This window comes from Callorhinus ursinus, unplaced genomic scaffold (assembly GCF_003265705.2).
Source record: "Callorhinus ursinus isolate GAN/ISIS: 27379988/994484 unplaced genomic scaffold, GSC_fseal_2.0 scaffold15, whole genome shotgun sequence".
NCBI classification, from domain to species: domain Eukaryota; kingdom Metazoa; phylum Chordata; class Mammalia; order Carnivora; family Otariidae; genus Callorhinus; species Callorhinus ursinus.
Window position 1 is genome coordinate 39,017,932 of NW_027397077.1, and position 17,415 is coordinate 39,035,346.

General features: G+C 43.8%; 1 protein-coding gene across 6 annotated transcripts in view; it reads right to left on the minus strand.

Moving 5' to 3' along the window:
* SRGAP3 (SLIT-ROBO Rho GTPase activating protein 3) overlaps window positions 1-17,028 on the minus strand; it is a 238,976-nt gene extending 221,948 nt beyond the window's left edge. For all 6 annotated transcript variants that reach the window (XR_012380949.1, XM_073901592.1, XM_025885417.2 and 3 more), the window contains exon 1: window positions 16,545-17,028. Coding sequence is in view for 5 of the 6 variants with exons in the window: in XM_073901592.1 (XP_073757693.1) it covers window positions 16,545-16,611 (67 nt within the window). In the remaining variant the exon portion in view is untranslated. The remainder of the gene's footprint in view (window positions 1-16,544) is intronic.
* Window positions 17,029-17,415: the final 387 nt, after the last annotated feature.

Consider the following 17,415-nt stretch of genomic DNA (forward strand, 5'->3'; position numbering starts at 1 on the left):
TCTGTTGTGGACTTGGGTGAATTTATTTTTTTAATTCTTTTAAATAGAAGTGGAAGGCAGTGTTTCCTGGAAGAGCATCTTAATATTTTCATAAGCCTAAACCTAACTGTGCGTGTATTTTGCTAACCTTGATAGCTATTCCAGAACTTGCTTTGCATGCCTCCTGTGTGGCAGGCACTAAGCACAAGAATTTGGGAATGAATAAAACAAGGTCCCTGTACTCAATGAGCTCACAGAGAGACAGACACATAAACAACCCCACGGTAATAGCAGCATGTCCAAGGGAGGAGCTAGGCAAAAATAGAAATAATTAACATCTCTGCAGCACTCTAGAGTTTACTTTCTCACACACCACCTCATTTCATCCTCACAGCAACTAGCCTTTAAGGTAGATAACGCCCTCATTTCACAGATGAGGAAGGAAGGATGCAAAATAGAGATGTGCCTTGCTCAAAAGACAGATCAGAGATGGAAAATCAGGTCTTACAACTCTAAACCCCAGATTCAACGGCTCCCAATATGAACCCAATAAATTAAATTGTTGGGCTTGACTACTCCACCCCATCCCCATCTCTTAGAATTTTGACAGAACAGGGAAAAACACCTTCTACTTCCACTGGGGAATCATCCAGTAAAGTAGTATATTTCATTTCAGCCATCACTCTTACAATATATCATGAATACCACAAGAAGTTAAGCATTACTTATATATCTGTTGCAGGTGTCTGTCTGTCTTCTTTTCTTTTCCACTTTCGTTTTACGGTTCAGCTGATGTGTGAGCATCCTCCACAGCAGGAAATTTTGTCAATAAATTCCTTACTTATTGTCAACTTTGCGGGCTTTTTAGTTAGAAAAGTAATCATGCTCGTTATTTTAGAAATCAATCAAAATGAAAGAATATAAGGAAAAAAGGTCTCCTTTCCACCATTCCCTGTCACTAACATCCTGCCCTCATCCCTGACCTACATTCTTTTCCTACTCCCCAAGAGTAAACAGCATTACAAATCAGTAAGAACTATCAGACTCTTATACACACCTAAAACATAAAGACACACACTTTTTATTAAAAAAAAAAAACAGGGTTGTATTACACACACACGCACGCATGCACGCACAGGATACACATACACACTGGGGACTTGGGGTTTTTTTTTCTCATTCATGTAATCTACATAATTACTAAATGTTCCTTTGCCTTCAAGAAAAAAGATACAAAGACAGTCAAATTGATGAGTTTATTACAGTTCAGGCCCAGATATTTTTCAAGTTCATAAAACCTGGGGCACTTAAAAAATGTAGGTTCCCAGGCCCCACCCCCCCAGAGATTCTGATTCAATAGGTCTGGGATAAGCCCCCAGAATCTGAGTTTGTTATCAATTCCTCCCTCATGATTCTGATGCAGGTGGCCCAGGAGCCACACTGGGAAAAACACTGCAGTAGTCAAAGAAAGCATCATGGCCAGGACTTCCTTTCCCAGCTGCCCATGCAGGCAATTGCGCCTGTACTCATGGTTTCTTAGATGCCCCATTTTCCTCTCCTTTCCAACCAGTTGCACTTACTAAGTGCTTCAACTGTAGGTTTAGGTTCACGGTCCAGGGCTCCGAATGCTGGTGACCCTCTTAACTGGTTTAGCTAACATTTTCATTTTTCTTGGTTCCTATGTACCAAGAAGTGTGCTGGAAATTCTGATGTGTGTTACTTCAACTAATTCTCTCTCTCTCTCTCTCTCTCTCTCTCTCTCTCTCTCACATACACACACACACACACTCAAGAGAGGTATTATTATCCCCATTTTCCAAATAAGGAAATTGGTGCGATATTATCCCTATTTTTCTTCTCTTTTTTGGATAAGAAAAGACTTATCAAAGGTCATTCAGCTGATAAGCCATAAGGCAAAATTCAGACCCAGGTGTGTGCGATTCCATCCAGAGCCTCATCCCCCGCCTCCGTCCACAGTCCATATTCTCCACTCAACTCCCTCCTGTGACTCTAGCATAACTTGTTCAACCAGGATGGATTTCAGCCGCTTTCAGTTGATCCCTGGCTTTAATTTCCCCTAAATAGCACTTATCCCACAATTGTATTTACCATCTTGAGTATAACTACTGCAAAGTTCCTTTTCTGGAACCATTTTTGTCTTTTATACCAGGAGTTGTATGTTTCTCTTAGAAGTACCACTTCCTGACTCCTTCAATATTTTGATGGCTTCTGACTCTTCTCTAATCAGAAAGATGGTTCTGTCTAGATCCTAAATAGCTCAGGAAATGATGGTTGGGAGATAAGCTTGGCCAATATGGTTCAGCTTTATAGATCAATATCAGAAATCACCTACGTTTTCAACTACTTACATCTATTTGTTGTAGGTTCCCCCAACAACTCTGTACCACCCCCTCATAACACTCAACATTTTTGTCATTACAAGTTAAAAATCCACCTTCCCCACAGAATTTTAAAGTCTATGAGGGCAGAGAACATAGTAGGAACTCAATAAATATTTGTTAAGCTAAATCAGAGTGAACTGGCCCACCACATTCTCAACATTTCTTCCCCACTATTCCTGATAGCACAACAATTGCATGTTTCTGGCAAAGAGCAGTGGGGCCTCTGCTGTTTTTGGCACAGAGTTTTCATGGTAATATTATGCCAAGTACGAGATCCGGCAAGGCAGAGATACTCAGGGTGGGGCCTAAGCAGGAGGGTCAGGCCAAGACTAAAGCCCTGTATTAGCTAAGGATCAAGGGACAAATAAACCCCAAAGACCACAACCAGGCAAAAGATCAGGAGCCCAAATGGCCAGGGTAGGAGGTCAAGGAGTTATCAGTTACCAGGTGTCAGAAGCCAGGAGGTAACTGTTGTTCTGCCTCAGTTTCCTCAAGAAGATATATCTTTGGGAGAGCCAAAATACTGTCTGGAGAGGCCACTGATAAAGTAAAAAGTAACGTAATAGCCAACCCTTCTTGTAAATGCCCTACCAAGATGACAGCTGGAGAGCAGCCATGTTGCTCAGCCAATTTGCATTCTTTAATACAAACAAAATCAAAGAAGCAACATCCACTCTTTCGTGTCCCTGAAGGTGGCTCAGGTGTTTCATTGGTAAGGGTCCTCTCATGTCATCTCCCTCTGTCTCTCTTTCTCTTGTTGCTTTTAAAGCACCCTAAGCTATGGAAGGTGCCCCTACAGAGCTGTCCCCTCCCACTGTGCTCCAATCTCTGAGTGAGAGCTCTACCTACCTACAGGAATCCAGGCCTTTCTGTCTGACAAAGAGTTGGGAAACATACTAATCTAAAATAAACTATATTCCAAAATACCCCCACCAACCATCAGAAGCAAGAGGAAAGCAGGTTATCACTGTTGGAAGCAGACCAGGAATCCCAAAAGTACTACGGGTGACCAGAGATGCTGGCAGAGAACAACAGGGAAAGGTGGACCAAAGGAAAGGTACCAGCAGGGAAGGGCAACCCACTGCTGAGGCTAAATTCTTTGTCCTAGACAACACTCTCCTTTTAATACTTCCTGCCAAAGGCAGGAATCGCTGCTTGGGTACCAACAGGAAGTGAGAGGACCGGAAAGGGGGAAATTTTCAGCTGTGAGTGGCTAGGACAGATGTGGAAGGTGGTTCTTGATAAGTCAACTCAGTTCCCCTCAATTTTACACAAATCCAGTGGGACAGAAGTGGCAACAGAAGCCAACCACCACAGTAGGATGGTTTCCAACAAACCAATCCCCTGTTCTAAAGGACCATCAAAACACGTGGAAGGTCATGCTTATTGATTAGTGTTCTTACTTGACAAAGTCTGTGCATTTTTAGGCCACATTCTATCCATTTTAAGCTCTAGGCCTATGACACTCTGCCCATCAGCTTTATTTTTATAACTTTTCATTAAAGATCTATGGTCCCATTTTTTTATCATATATATATATATATATATGAATAAAACAGATTTGTAGATAGAGATATAAAGTCTGAAAGGTAATAATACATGGACTATTTATAGTGGTGGCTCAGGTAGTGGCTTCTAGATTCTTTTTTTTTTCTTTTTTATATTTTTCTGTATTTTAGAAACTTTTAAAATAACAAGCATGTATTATATCCATAATCAGAAAAAAAATGTAATAAAAAAAATAAGAACCTCATCCTCCATCTCCAAGGTCAAAGACTCACAGGATCCAATGGTTAGAAAGGAACTTCAAGCTCTTTTCCTTTCTAGTCTCATCTCCAACTCCGACTCCATTCCATCTACTCTGGACTTCAGCCATACCAAATTTCTCACCATTTCCCAAGTCCCTAGGCTCTTCCATAACCCCCATGCCTTTGTACATGCTATTCTCTCTTCCTGACATGCCTTTGCCACCAGCTGAGCTTCTATCCATCCTTCAAAACCCTGCTCAAAAGTCCTTTCTTCTGTAAGAACTTCTCCAGCTCTCCCAGGCAAAGCTGTCACTTTCGCTCTCAGTTCCCAAAGTGTGTGTGGTTCCAGCACTATCCCAGTATTTATTATACTTATTATAATCAATTAATCTATTTTTGTAACTCTCTTTCCTAGAAAACTATGAGTCCATCAAGACAGGGATGGGGGCTATATTTTACCCATTTTTGTGTCCCCATATCAGACACACAGTAGGAACACAGTTAACAGAAAATATTGGATTCCCTGCAGTATCCCTGCAAGTGGCCACCTGGTCCCTCTAATGAGTTGGACAGCCCTGCCTAGATACAATTGTGGGTTCTTTGGATTCTTCATCTTCCTGAATTACCTTTCCTTCAGGGCTTGGGGAAAGCCTAGATCTGCTTCATTATGTTCCTCTGAACCGCAGTTCCCAATACAACCCCATGTACCCTGAAGCAGAACATCTATACGCGCTTGTGCACAAAGTCCATCAAAAGGAAATGTACATTCATTCATTCATTTAACAAATATTTTGATCACCTATTATAGACCAAGGGCTGTTCCAAGTGCCAACAAAACACAAATGGGCAAGGGAAACAAAAGTCTTATTCTTAGAGACTTTCAATTCTGGTAAAGAGAAGAAATAAACAAAGAAGGGGAAATATCATATAGCCATAAGTGTTCTGCCGAGAATTCAAGTCAGCTAATCCACTCGTTACTTCACGGCTATTTAAGGTTGGTAGTCATGAAGTGACATGAGAGCTGAAAGCTGAATACCAAGCAGGAGTCAGCCTTGTGACAATCCAGGGGAAAAGGATTCTAGAGAGAGGGGAAAGCTATGTGCAAACGCCTGGGTTACAAGCTTGGATTGTGGAGAGGTAAGGAGGCCAAGGTCGGCAGAACATGGCTCTGTAAGCCTAGCCAGGGGTTTGGATTCAACTTTTTTTTTTTATATTGTATTTGTTGGGGCACCTGGGTGGCTCAGTCAGTTAAGCATCGGTCTTCGGCTCAGGTCATGATCCCAGGGACCCTGTGTTTGGCTCCTCGCTGAGGGGGGAGCCTGCTTCTCCCTCTCCCACTCCCCCTGCTTGTGCTAGCTCTCTCTCTCAGTGTCTCTCTCTCTATGTTAAATAAATAAAATCTTTTTTTAAAAAAGGTTAGGGGAGGGGCAAGGGGAGAGGGAGAGAGAGAATCCCAAGCTGAGCATGAGGCCAATGCAGGGGCCCAACGCCGGGCCGGATCCCAGGACCCTGAGATCATGACCCAAATGGAAATCAAGAGTCAAGACACTTGACCGACTGAGCCACCGAGGCGCCCCTCGATTTGACTCTTACGCAATGAGATGCTACTGGACGGTTTGGACCCAGGGAGTAACATGGTTAGATTTAAATTGTGTAATGATTCCTGCTGGCTGCTGTGCAAAGAACAGGCCATGAGAATACGAGAAGAATCAGGGAGACCAGTTAGGTCAGTGGCTTTCAACTAGGGCCTCTTTTGCCCCCTCAGGGAACATTTGGCAATGTCTGGAGACATTTTTGGTTGTCACAGCTCGGGGAGGGAGAGGGGTGCTACAGGAGTCTAGTGGGTAGAGGCCAGGGCTCTAACAACCCACCAAAAACTGATCCAACTCCAAATGTCAGTAGAGCGGAGGTTGAGAAACCCTGAGTTAGAAGGATGTTGCCATGGCCCCAGCAAGAGGTGACAGTGGTCTGGGTCAGGATGGTACAAGTGGAATTCACTACAATTAATATCTTGAAATATTGAAGGTTTTTCATCCATATTTCCTTAAGAGCTTCTGGACTAGATTCAGGCAAGGAGGGCTTTCTATGTTTGTTGCCTCTGGGGTAATACACAGAAAGAGTCAATTCTTGGCTTTTGACTTTCAAAAGCCTAGCCCTCAGGGAGAACAGAAAGAATGTGGATTATGTACAGCAGCTTTGAGGGAATTTCTGATGACAAAGAGCCAGGATACCACCCCTAATCTACACATGGATAAAGATTTCCAGGAGTCAGTAAAGTGTATGTAGATTTTATGGATCTATAGGAAAACAGCCTGTACCCTGCCTCACCCCAAACAAGCCCAGGGAAAGAGGGTGACAAGGGAACCCCCATATAGATTTCTAGAATCTGAGAACACAGAGAGGAGCTGGGCTGCTTCCCCAGCCAGAGAGCTCTAGGGAGGCACTGGAGAAGCAAGGGCAGGGCATGGCAAGACAGGCCTGAGACAAATGTCCAGAGTTCTTCACAAGCCAGCATGGTACGTGAGCACCAGGATGATTCCTGGTGCTTGCAAACAGCATGGAAGGACTGAAGAGAGGGACACAGGAAGGAGTCTCGAGATTGGGAACAAAGAAGGATGGATCACTGGCATGGACAGACCACCGAAGGCCGGAAGAGAAGGAGGCTATTTCATTTGCCAAAATAGATTGTTGATAAAGCACAACAGATGTCCCTTGGCACTACCTTCGTCTCCTGGACCTTGGGGCACAGCATGGAAGGAAACAGGAGAGACCCCAAATTGACTTATATTTATTTCTGCCACCCCCAGCTGAAGAGAGATGAGAAATGGAAACCAAGCTACAGAAACATAAAGAAAAACACATTTCTCATACACCTGGATTTGTGGCTGATCTCTGTTCACTCTGAGGTGCACGGGCTGTGGGCTTCCATACGTTCCTCAGCACCACTGTCACCTGGCAGCGACTGTACAATCCCAGGGGCAGTGCTGGGGTCCACTCAAGGCACCTTGAACGCAGCCTGCAGTTGAGGGCATCCCCTACTGTCACACATAGACGGGCACACGCCACGCATATTGATCAGGGGCAAGCTGTCGCCAAATTACCATTTAAATCAATGGTTGAGTGCTCTGTAATTGGAGATGTCAAAACCCACATTTTCTAAGTGACCTCAAAACACCACATCAATATCACTTAGCCGGGCTGGATACGCATTTGTTTTACCTCTTCCCCTCTTCAAACTGCCCTCTGAGAAAAGTATAAAAATTAGGGAACTGGGCAAAAGGCAAAAAAGAGAAAGAATCAGATAATCCACAAATTGTGTAGTCTGATACTTTCCAAAATGTAATCTCGGGAATACAGTCAGGAATAGTTTGTTGTTGTTGTTTAATATTTTATTTATTTACTTGAGAGAAAGAGCATGGGGGGAGGGAGCGCAGGGGGAGAGGGAAAAGCAGACTCTCCACTGAGTAGGGAGCCCAGACACAGGGCTCCAATCCCTGAGCCAAAGGCAGACACTTAACTGACTGAGCCACCCAAGCGCCCCTCAGGAATAGAGTCGTGTGAGATATTCTATGAAAAATGTCTACGAGATTGAACAAGTTTGAGAAAAGTCCATGGCCCCTTTTTGGCACTTCATACTTAACACATTTAAGGTTCCCAGAAGTCCTGTGGGAAACAAACCTATTTAACTCAGTTTATGTTAGAACTTCCAAGACTCATTTGACCACAGAACTGTTTTTTCCAGCTAAAGCCTCTTTACATCCAGTTTCATGGAATACACCTCAGGGAACACTACTCCAAACATAAATTGGCCTAATGATTAAACAAATGAAGAGAAAAGAGCCAAAATCCCACTCCCGACCAGCCAAGATATTTTATAAACACCAACAAGCCATCAGGAATGAATCATTTACAAGTGAAATCAAGCCCAGGACACCACTTGCTGGGTCCTGTATTAGGCCAGAGGTTCTGAAACTCAGCATCTTGAAGAAGTCCACCCCCATCCCTTCCCGGAAAGGACTCAATTTCTGACCCAGCCTAACCTCCCCGCCCTCCCATCCTTACCCTATTATATCCTTACCTCGTCCTGTTCTCCAAGGTACCACTCAGCTCCTCCTCCCAGGCAATCACCACCACCTGGGCTTGCACCACTCACCAGAGGCATTCAACTCCATACATTTATGGATCACCAACGAGAGGCCAGGCACGAGCCTACAGCAATGGGCCTAGCAGAGAGAGCTTTCCCCCTCCTGCAACTATGGTCTATAAGTGTCTGCAAGCCAGAACCCTTCTCTGAACATCAGTTTCCACATCTAGGCGGGGAGAAGTGGGAGAACTGGACTAGAAGACCACTTAGGTTTCTGGTTCTATATTTCCAGGTTGACAGAGGCAGATATGGCAGCCTCAGTCAAGTCTACAGGAGTTATCTCCTGTGGGCACTTTGCCAAAGGTGACTCCATGGGGGGGGGCAGGGTGAAGGTATCTGACACAGCTAGGTGGCATCCAGTGAGCACTAGGAAAAGTCAGATTAGAAGGGGAGCTGAAGTTTTAGGAAGAGTAGGAAGTCAAAGATTAAGACCCATCCCAGACTGGCCCCCCAGTAAAGGAACCCCTAGGTTTCAGAGCCACATTGCCTTGGCATGCTTCTGGCCTCCCTTTACAACTAGAAGTCAGGAAGGCTCCGTTTAAACTCTAGCTCTGCCCCTGTTTGCCATGCGATCTGATGTAACTTTATTTCTCTGAACCTTAGAGCTTTTAACCTATAAAATGGGAATAATAATGACTACCTCAGAGAATTACTGAGAACACAAAATGAGATACTGCTATATATGACTGAAACCTAGAGCTAAATAAAAATTAATGATCTCCCACCGCTAAATAAAGTTATATAACCTGAAGCATAGCTTGTAACCATCACTGATGAATGAGTGAGTAAGTGAAGGAATGAATGAATAAGAGAGGTTTCTAGAAAGGAAAGGTTGTCTCTAAAAAACTCCGGTGGGGAAAACTCCAAAAACAGCCAATACAGACCCCCAGATCCATTGATTTCCCCAAACTGGAAAGAGCCTGGAATGCACACTCCACCATGATCATGGCAAATATCACCTCATCAAACATCACCTTGGCTTTTGACACATCAGCCTTCACCAAATCTCCACTATCAGGGACAAACAAGGAACTTCAGCAAACTATGGAGAATATTTCCTTTCTCAGTAAAACCCCTACTTTCAATGGAACAGAAAATATGGGTGCTGTCATAGGTTGAGTGTGTCTCCCCCTCCAGATTCATACGTTGAAGACCTAACCCCCAGTGTGATCGTATTTGGAGGTGGATGAGGCTTTGGGGAGATAATTAGGTTATCTAATTTAGTTTTAGTTGAAGGTCATGAGGGTGGGGCCCTCATAATGGGATTGGTGCCCTTATATGAAGAAGAAGAAGATAGCTCTCTGTCTCTCTCCACACACTGAGCAAAGGCCACGTGAGCATACAGAGAAAGGACAGCCATCTACAACACCAGGAACCAAATGTGTTAGTACCTTGATCTTGGACTTCCAGCCTCCGGAACTGTGAGAAATAAATGTCTATTGTTTAAACCACCCCGTTCATGGTATTTTGTTATGGCAGACAAAGACACATGTCAAAGAGAATAACTATGTTAGCTAAAAGTTGTAAGAGTAAAACTTTTTATTAGTAACTTACCAGCCACTCTCTCAACCTACCTTGTGCCAACCACACTGGGGAAACAAAATGACCATGAGCATTTCTGGCCTCAAGAGTTCATGGCCAAAGGACTAATCACAAGATTGTAATAAAGGATAATAAGGCTCAGAATGTGGGGGGCAGATGTGAGGCAAGCACTGATTCTGCCTAGGAGAGTTATTAGGAAGACATCACGGGAGAAGGTATCATTTGGGCAGGCACTGAAGGATGGTCAGGAGTTGGCCAGACAAAGAAAGTGTGAGAAGAGAAGTTTTAAACAGAACAAAGGCACAAATGTGGAAAGATCTGGAGGTGGGAAGGGGCATGGAGGACTCAGAGACAAGGACTGGTTTCATGTGGTTGTGAAAGCACAGGCTTATTATAGAGAAAACAACTGAAGATAAAACAGGAAAACTGGCTGAGGCTCCATCACCAAGACCTTTTATGGACTTCAGCTGGTAGGCCAGAAGTTGCAAAGTGGTGGGCTATGGGCTGAAGATGTCCTACTGATGGGTTTGTTCAGGCAGCACAGTGTTTCTTAAAAATCTGAGCTATTTAAAAATCAGAAGCTTTTCATCATGGCCTTGGATTTGGCAAAAGAGTCCTAGATATGACATAAAAGCATGAGAATAAATAGATAATCTAAACTTCATAAAAATTAAATACTTTTGTGCTTCAAAGGGCACCATCAAAAAAGGGAAAGTACAACCCACAGAATGGGGGAAAGTACTTGCAAATAAAAATCTGCTAAGGGACTTGTAACCAGAATAAAGAACTCTTAGAGTGCAAAAAAAGGAACCCTTGGGCATTGTTGTTGGGAATGTAAATTGATGCAGCCACTGTGGAACACAGTATGTTGGTTCCTCAAAAAATTAAAATAGAAATACCCTATGATCCAGTAATTCCACTGCTGAGTGTTTACCCAAACAAAACAAAAATACAAATCTGAAAAGATACATGCACTCCTATGTTTACTGCAGCAGTATTTACAATAGCTAAGATATGGAAGCAACCTAAGTGTCCATGGATGGATAGATGAATGGAGAAAGATGTGGCATATATATATATATATATATATATGTATGTATATGATGGAATATTACTCAGCCATCAAAAAGAATGAGGTCTTGCCATTTGTAACAACATGGATAGACTTAGAGGGTATTATGCCAAGTGAAGTAAGTCAGACAGAGAAAAACAAATACCATGTGACCTAACATATGTGTGGAATCTAAAAAACAAAACAAATGAATAAACAAAAAGCAGAAACAGACCCATAAGTACAGAGAACAAACTGATGGTTGTCAGAGGGAGGGAGTGGGGGGATGGGTAAAATGGGTGAAGGGAAGTGGGAGGTACAGGCTTCCAGTTATGGAATGAATAAGTCACGGTGATGAAAGGCACAGCCTAGGGAATATAGTCAGTGGTATTGTAATAGTGTTGTATGGTGACAGGTGGGAGCCACACTTGTGAGCTTAACATAGCCTAACATACAGAGTTGTGGGATCACTACGTTGCACACCTGAAACTAATGTAACATTGTATGTCAACTATCCTCCAATTTGTTTTTTTTAAGATTTTATTTATTTATTGAGAGAGAGAGAGCACACACAGGAGCAGGGAGAGGGGGAGAGAGAATCTGAAGCAGACTCCACGCTGAGCACAAAGCCCCACACAGGGCTTGATCTCACGACCCTGAGATCATGACCTGAGCTGAAATCAAGCATCAGAAGCTTAACTGACTGAGCCACCCAGGTGCCCCTATCCTTTAATTTAAAAAAGAACTCTTACAGCTCAAAAATAAAAAAGACAATCCAATGTTTTAATGTTTTTAATTTAAAATTTTTAAAAATTTAGAAATTAAAAATAAAAATCAGGACATTTTGTTTTAAAATAAAGATGCCCTTGAAACACTGAAAGAACTGACCACTCTGGGCTCATACCCTGCCTGGCAGTGAAAACTGGAGCCAAGCAGCAGCTGACTCCTCTAGGTGAGCTCACTAATCAGCCACAGTCCCTACTTACTCCCCAGTGTCTCCCCAACCCAGCGTCCTTTCCTCCTTGGAGCCTGTTGAGAGTAGTGAGGGTTCCTAAGGAGCTCGTCCACTCATGCAATGGCATAATCTCTTTCAAACTAAACTCATTCTGGTGTTCAGCTAGAAGTTTTTGTGTTCTGAGTTTTTTAAATTTCCTTCACTGATTTTATCACCATATTTCAAGAAAAATCTTAGAAAACCAAGAATATATCATATACTCTGCATCTCTCACAACCCCCAGCACAACACTAAGAACAAAGTAGATAATCAATGTTTATCGAATGCATATATAAATGAATGAGTAAAGAAATACTTCTTCTCTGTGATCGTCTTCAAAAATCTGCTCTTCTTCCCCCAAATTCTAGACTTTTGCTCTTAAGAAGATGGCCTAAAATGACTACAGATGCATAATAAAAAAAACAAAACACTAAAGTCAATCACTGTGTTTCTATTTCAATTTTCTATTAGGATGAAATGGAAATGGGAACTCTGAATAAAAGCAGAATAGATCATCATGTCTGACAGCAAGATGAATTAGAACCAGGATACTAGGAACTCTGGCAAATAAGATTACCAAACACTATCAGTGATCTTTGAGGGAATTGTGAAAAACAGGATAGATGCCAAAACTCTGGAGATGGGCAAATGTTATTCTGATTTTCAAAAGGGGAAAGAAGTTATAGCTTGCCATTTCCAGGCTAGAGAAATGTGATGTCACTCTCAAGGAAAGTTCTTGAACAGATTCATAAAGGGACACTTGTAAGCACCTCAGACAGCAAGCAGAGTCCATCTGGAGCCAGCACAGGGTCACCAAAAACAAGTCCTATTAAATTCATTTCATTTTCTTTTCTGTGACAAAACTCCTAGCCTAGTGGATTGGAAAAATACAGCAGATATAAAAGATATGGTACAATGAGGAGGCGGGCAGTGAAAGGGCTAATTCAACCTTTGGGCTATATTAGTAGAAGCATTACATGTAGCATAAAGGAGGTGATAGCTGTTTTCTTTCTCTGACCACATCCAGAGACCTTCATCTAGAACTTGCTACCACTCTTGAAGAAGGTTTTTGATAGTATGATCTTTTGAAGGTCAATTTGGCAAAACATCTTTCTTTTTAAGATCTTATTTTTAAGTAATCTTCACACCCAGTGTGGGGCTTGAACTCATAACCCCAAGATCAAGAGTCACAAAACTTTTTTAAACTTTTTTAAGTAATCTCTACACTGAACTTGGGACTCGAACTCATGACTCCCGAGATCAAGAGTCGCATGCTCTACCAATGGAGTCAGCCAGGTGTACCTTGGAAAAACATCTTTAATAGCATAAAGCTTTCATCTAGATTTCTGGTATCTCTTGAGAAATTGAAAGATCTAGTCAGGCCTACATTCCTAAATGGCAACAACAGGCTGAACCCAAGTACTGACTTTCCATTTGGACAGGACACATGCTCTCAAGCCTACCATAATCATCACCACCCTTTCTTCTATTGCCCTCAATGAAGTGGTGACCAACTACCACAAATCATCTTATTCGGCCAGCTTCACTCATTTTTTCTATCTGCCAAGCACCCAAAGGCACTAGAGTTCGCAACCCAGTATACAGTAAATCCAAAGGAGAGAGAAGATGATTAAGCAGCAGATAAGCACCTTACATGAGCAAATGAGGATAATCATAGTCCAGGGGCTAGGATCAGAGTCTCCAAACATCCAACGGGCAGTCATGGGGAAGAAGCAGCATCTGTCTTGTTCTATGAAGTCCCAAGGGGAAGATAATATAAAAGCAATAGGTGGACATAAACAACACAACAGCCAGAGCTATCCATAGGTAGAATATGTAGACTTGGGAAGTGATGAGTTCCTCATCACTGGAAATGTAAAAGCACATGGTATACTACTATGTTGCAAATATATAATCAAAGGGATTCAAGTATTTGATGAGGCAAGAGAAGGCATGGATCTGAAATTTTTTACAACAGGAAAAAAGAAGCAGTTTTAAAATTTTTCCTTAGGTCAATAAATTCTTCAAAAAGAGATAAAAGAGAATAAGTCAACAAAGAACTCAGTGTCATTTTTAAAAAACCACAAACTCTCCTCACTCCACTCACAGAGGACAAAATCTACCTAAGTGAAGTGTTTGCACCAAATTGGCCATATGATACCCTGGGAGAAAGGAAATTGGCATCAGGCGTTGTTTTTGGTGATTGGTCAAACATTCTTCAGAGGCAAGCAACAAAGGCAAGGGATAAAAGTAGGAGGGTAAACAATGGAACACGATCAAGAGGCAGCCAGTCCCCACCACAAAACCGCCATCTGCTACTAACATCAATCCTTCAGGGGGCAGCTTCAGGCAAACAATGTATTGGGAAAGACGACCGGCTGCCTTCACATTTCCAGCCTTGTGACCTTGGGCAAGTCATTCCACATGATGAGGCCTCAGTTTCCTCATCTCCAAAACTGAGCTCATACAAACCCTTTCTGTACATTGTATAGGCCACGAGTAGTGATGTTTGGGAGTGAGCCAGAGAAACTGTAGAGCCCTGTATGGACATCAGTAATTATGATGATGATTAACAGAATTTTGAGAGAAAAGATTCCAGACGGTTTCAGGCACAGCAACAACCTGACCTAAGTCGCGTGGGTGTCAATTCCAAAGGAATAAAATTGAATTCCTTTAACCAGAATGTAGGTTAGACCAGACCTTTAGAGTCTGGGAGAGACAAGATCATCTGGACAAATTTCCTGCTGAAATGCGTTACCTTGGGCTTGCTGAGTAGTTGTTAAAATAAAGGTGAAAGGTAAAAAGTAAAAGAATCAGCCGGAGCAATAAATGCTTAATTGATCCTCAAGCAAAGTTCACGGTCCCAGTGGTAGCAATCCAAAAATGAGACAAGCATGCTCCCTACCACGACAATGCTAATAAAAACCCCAAACTGTCCAAAACTCAACATCCCCTTCTCTACTGTGCCATTTTTCTTGGGAACTGCAGTTAAAAAGAACAATAATAATCAGCTACATTCGTCTTATAAAACATAAACTCCCTAAAAAGTGTGTATGCAAAGACCAAACCTAGGCTTTTGTATTGGAGCAGTCGGGTGAATTCAAATCTCTGACTAATAAAGGACTTGCTTCTAAGTCCTCAGCAAGGCTGAAACATCGTAAGTCACTGTTTTCCACACTGAACTGAAAACTGGAGAAGGGTTTTCTGCTTATTTCTGCCCTGGGGTCGACCCAGAGGTGATTAGCATGCCGGGTCTGACCAGAACTAAAAGGCACAAGACGGTTGGCGAGACTGGGGGAAAAAAAAAAAACAAAGCCCTCCCCTGATGGCTGTTCCCCTCCCAAAGGTTCCCAAGCATCTGAAGCGTGGGCAGCAGCTGTGGATGCCGGCCTCCCGGTGCTCCTGGGGAGGCAACCCGACTTCCTGGGTCACCAAGTCTGGAGCTGCGGCAGCACCTAAAAGCAGGTGTGGCAGCCTCACGTCACCTGGGCCCCAAATAACCAACTTGCTCTAATAGTCCACCCAGAACCTCAAGGGCAGGCCTTGGTATCCCCTGAAGATGTATTTTGCCTTCAGTCTTTCCATGGAAGACCACAACACAGCCTGTGTCGCAGCAAGGAGATCCAGGACGAGAAAGAAACCAGACACTAAGAGGGGCAGGCCCAGGCTTCCCTCAGGGTACATCCTCAGAGAAAGGGTGAGCATGGTGCTTTTAGGTTTTCCTCACCAAAGCTGAGCCTAAAACTCACGAAGGTGGGAGAACCCCAGTCTGGCGTGAATGCGGATCCCGCCTGCATTTGTCTATGCCATTGTGTCCGGTGTCCTATTTCCCCTTGCTAGGGAGGATTTAGGGAGCAGCTTCAGAGAGGAGTGTGCCCCCCGTGCAGCAAAGCTGGACCAAGCAGCCAGAGGTCATCTCACCCTGCTGGCAGGCGTCCTCGGGCACTACGGCAGCCAGGCAGCTCCAACCAGCCGAAACGGCACACTGAGCTGTTGGCTTTGAATGAAGGCTGATGCCCCTACATGCTAGCAAGCAGCCGGATGGTGATTGGGGCTGCACACTGTGAGAGAATACATTTTCTGCACCGAGCTCCCTCTTTATGCTTAAATGCCTGCATTAGTTCGGATCAATATGCCCTATAACAGTTCATCCATGGCAACCCAGGCCAGCAGAGAGACACTGACAAAGAATGGCAGCCCAGGGATGCTGCTTCCCTGTGCATATGCATGTGAATCCCAGCCCAGAGAAAGGGGAAAGGGAAAGCAACAACAAAAACCAAAAAGAGGCAAGAAAAAGAAAAGCAGATTGTAAAAAAATCATATGAAGGGGCTTTCGGCATGGGATGGGGGAGGAGGTGGTGACTGTCAAAATGGCCTTAGAGTGACATGTCACCACCAAGATGATGGAGTATCCGAGACACTCCTAAAGCCGGGCGTCAGATCCTCCCCACACACCTGCAATGCAGTGATTGCTGCCCATTCTATAATCCATACTCCCAGCGCCGGCGCTCTCTGCAGTTGAAACCAGTCTGGACTTGTGCGGCTGCCACTGTTCCCACTCACAATAAGATTATTGATGCATAACAACATTTCGTGATGGCAGGGAGGAAAAGGGTAAAAGAAAGCCAAAGCAAGAGAAAAAGGAAAGGGGAGGGGAAGCATGACTCCCCAGCCCGCATCTCACCTTTTATTTGGGCTTCATATTCGGCAATGATCTCTTTGTCTTTCTTGAACTTAGTTTGAGATGACATCTTCCAACGTGGCCAAAGGCACTGACAAGCTGTTTGATTTATTTCTCTTTTTCTTCCCAAGTCCTCTCTCAAGCCCTGGTAATCACACGGCTCTAGTCGATTTCACAGGTTTAGGGACTAATCTCTTTTACTCGGCTGCAGAGCCGGAGGGGAAAAAAATCCCTCTCGATCCGGGAGGAAAATTCTCTTTACTCGCCGAAAAAAATGTCTCTAGTAGCTTGGTCTGGTCAGCTCTTCTTGCAAAAGAAGAACTACAACCCCAGGAGCACAGTAACCTGCCCCAGATTTTCAAGATTTTTCTTCCACAGAAATAATAACCGAGAGGGATCATACACACATGCACGCAAATACACTCACGCGTGCACTCACACACTCATCCGGACACACACACACATACACACACGTTCACTCACTCACACCGGCTCACCCACCCACCCACACCCACACACACACACACACACACACACATTCACGAGAGGCACGGTGCCTCCTTGGTCGGGAAGTCAGTCCCCAGCTGGCTTTCAAAAGCTCTGCTAAGGAGATGGTCAGGTTGCCAAAGGGCCGGTCATCTCGCATCCTCCCTCCCTTCGGAGCCTCTGGTCTGATGTACAGTGAGGATCAAAGCCAGGAGAGCGAGATGGAAGTTCTCCTGCTGCAAGCCTTAAGCTTCGGGTGAACCAGGGCTGGACTGCTCGCCCTGCAGGGCTGGCTGAGCGCTCCCCCACCCACCTCGTCACCAAGCTCCACCTCCCGGATTTTATAACAACTGACACATTGTAGCCTACAGGAGAGCAGAACTCACTG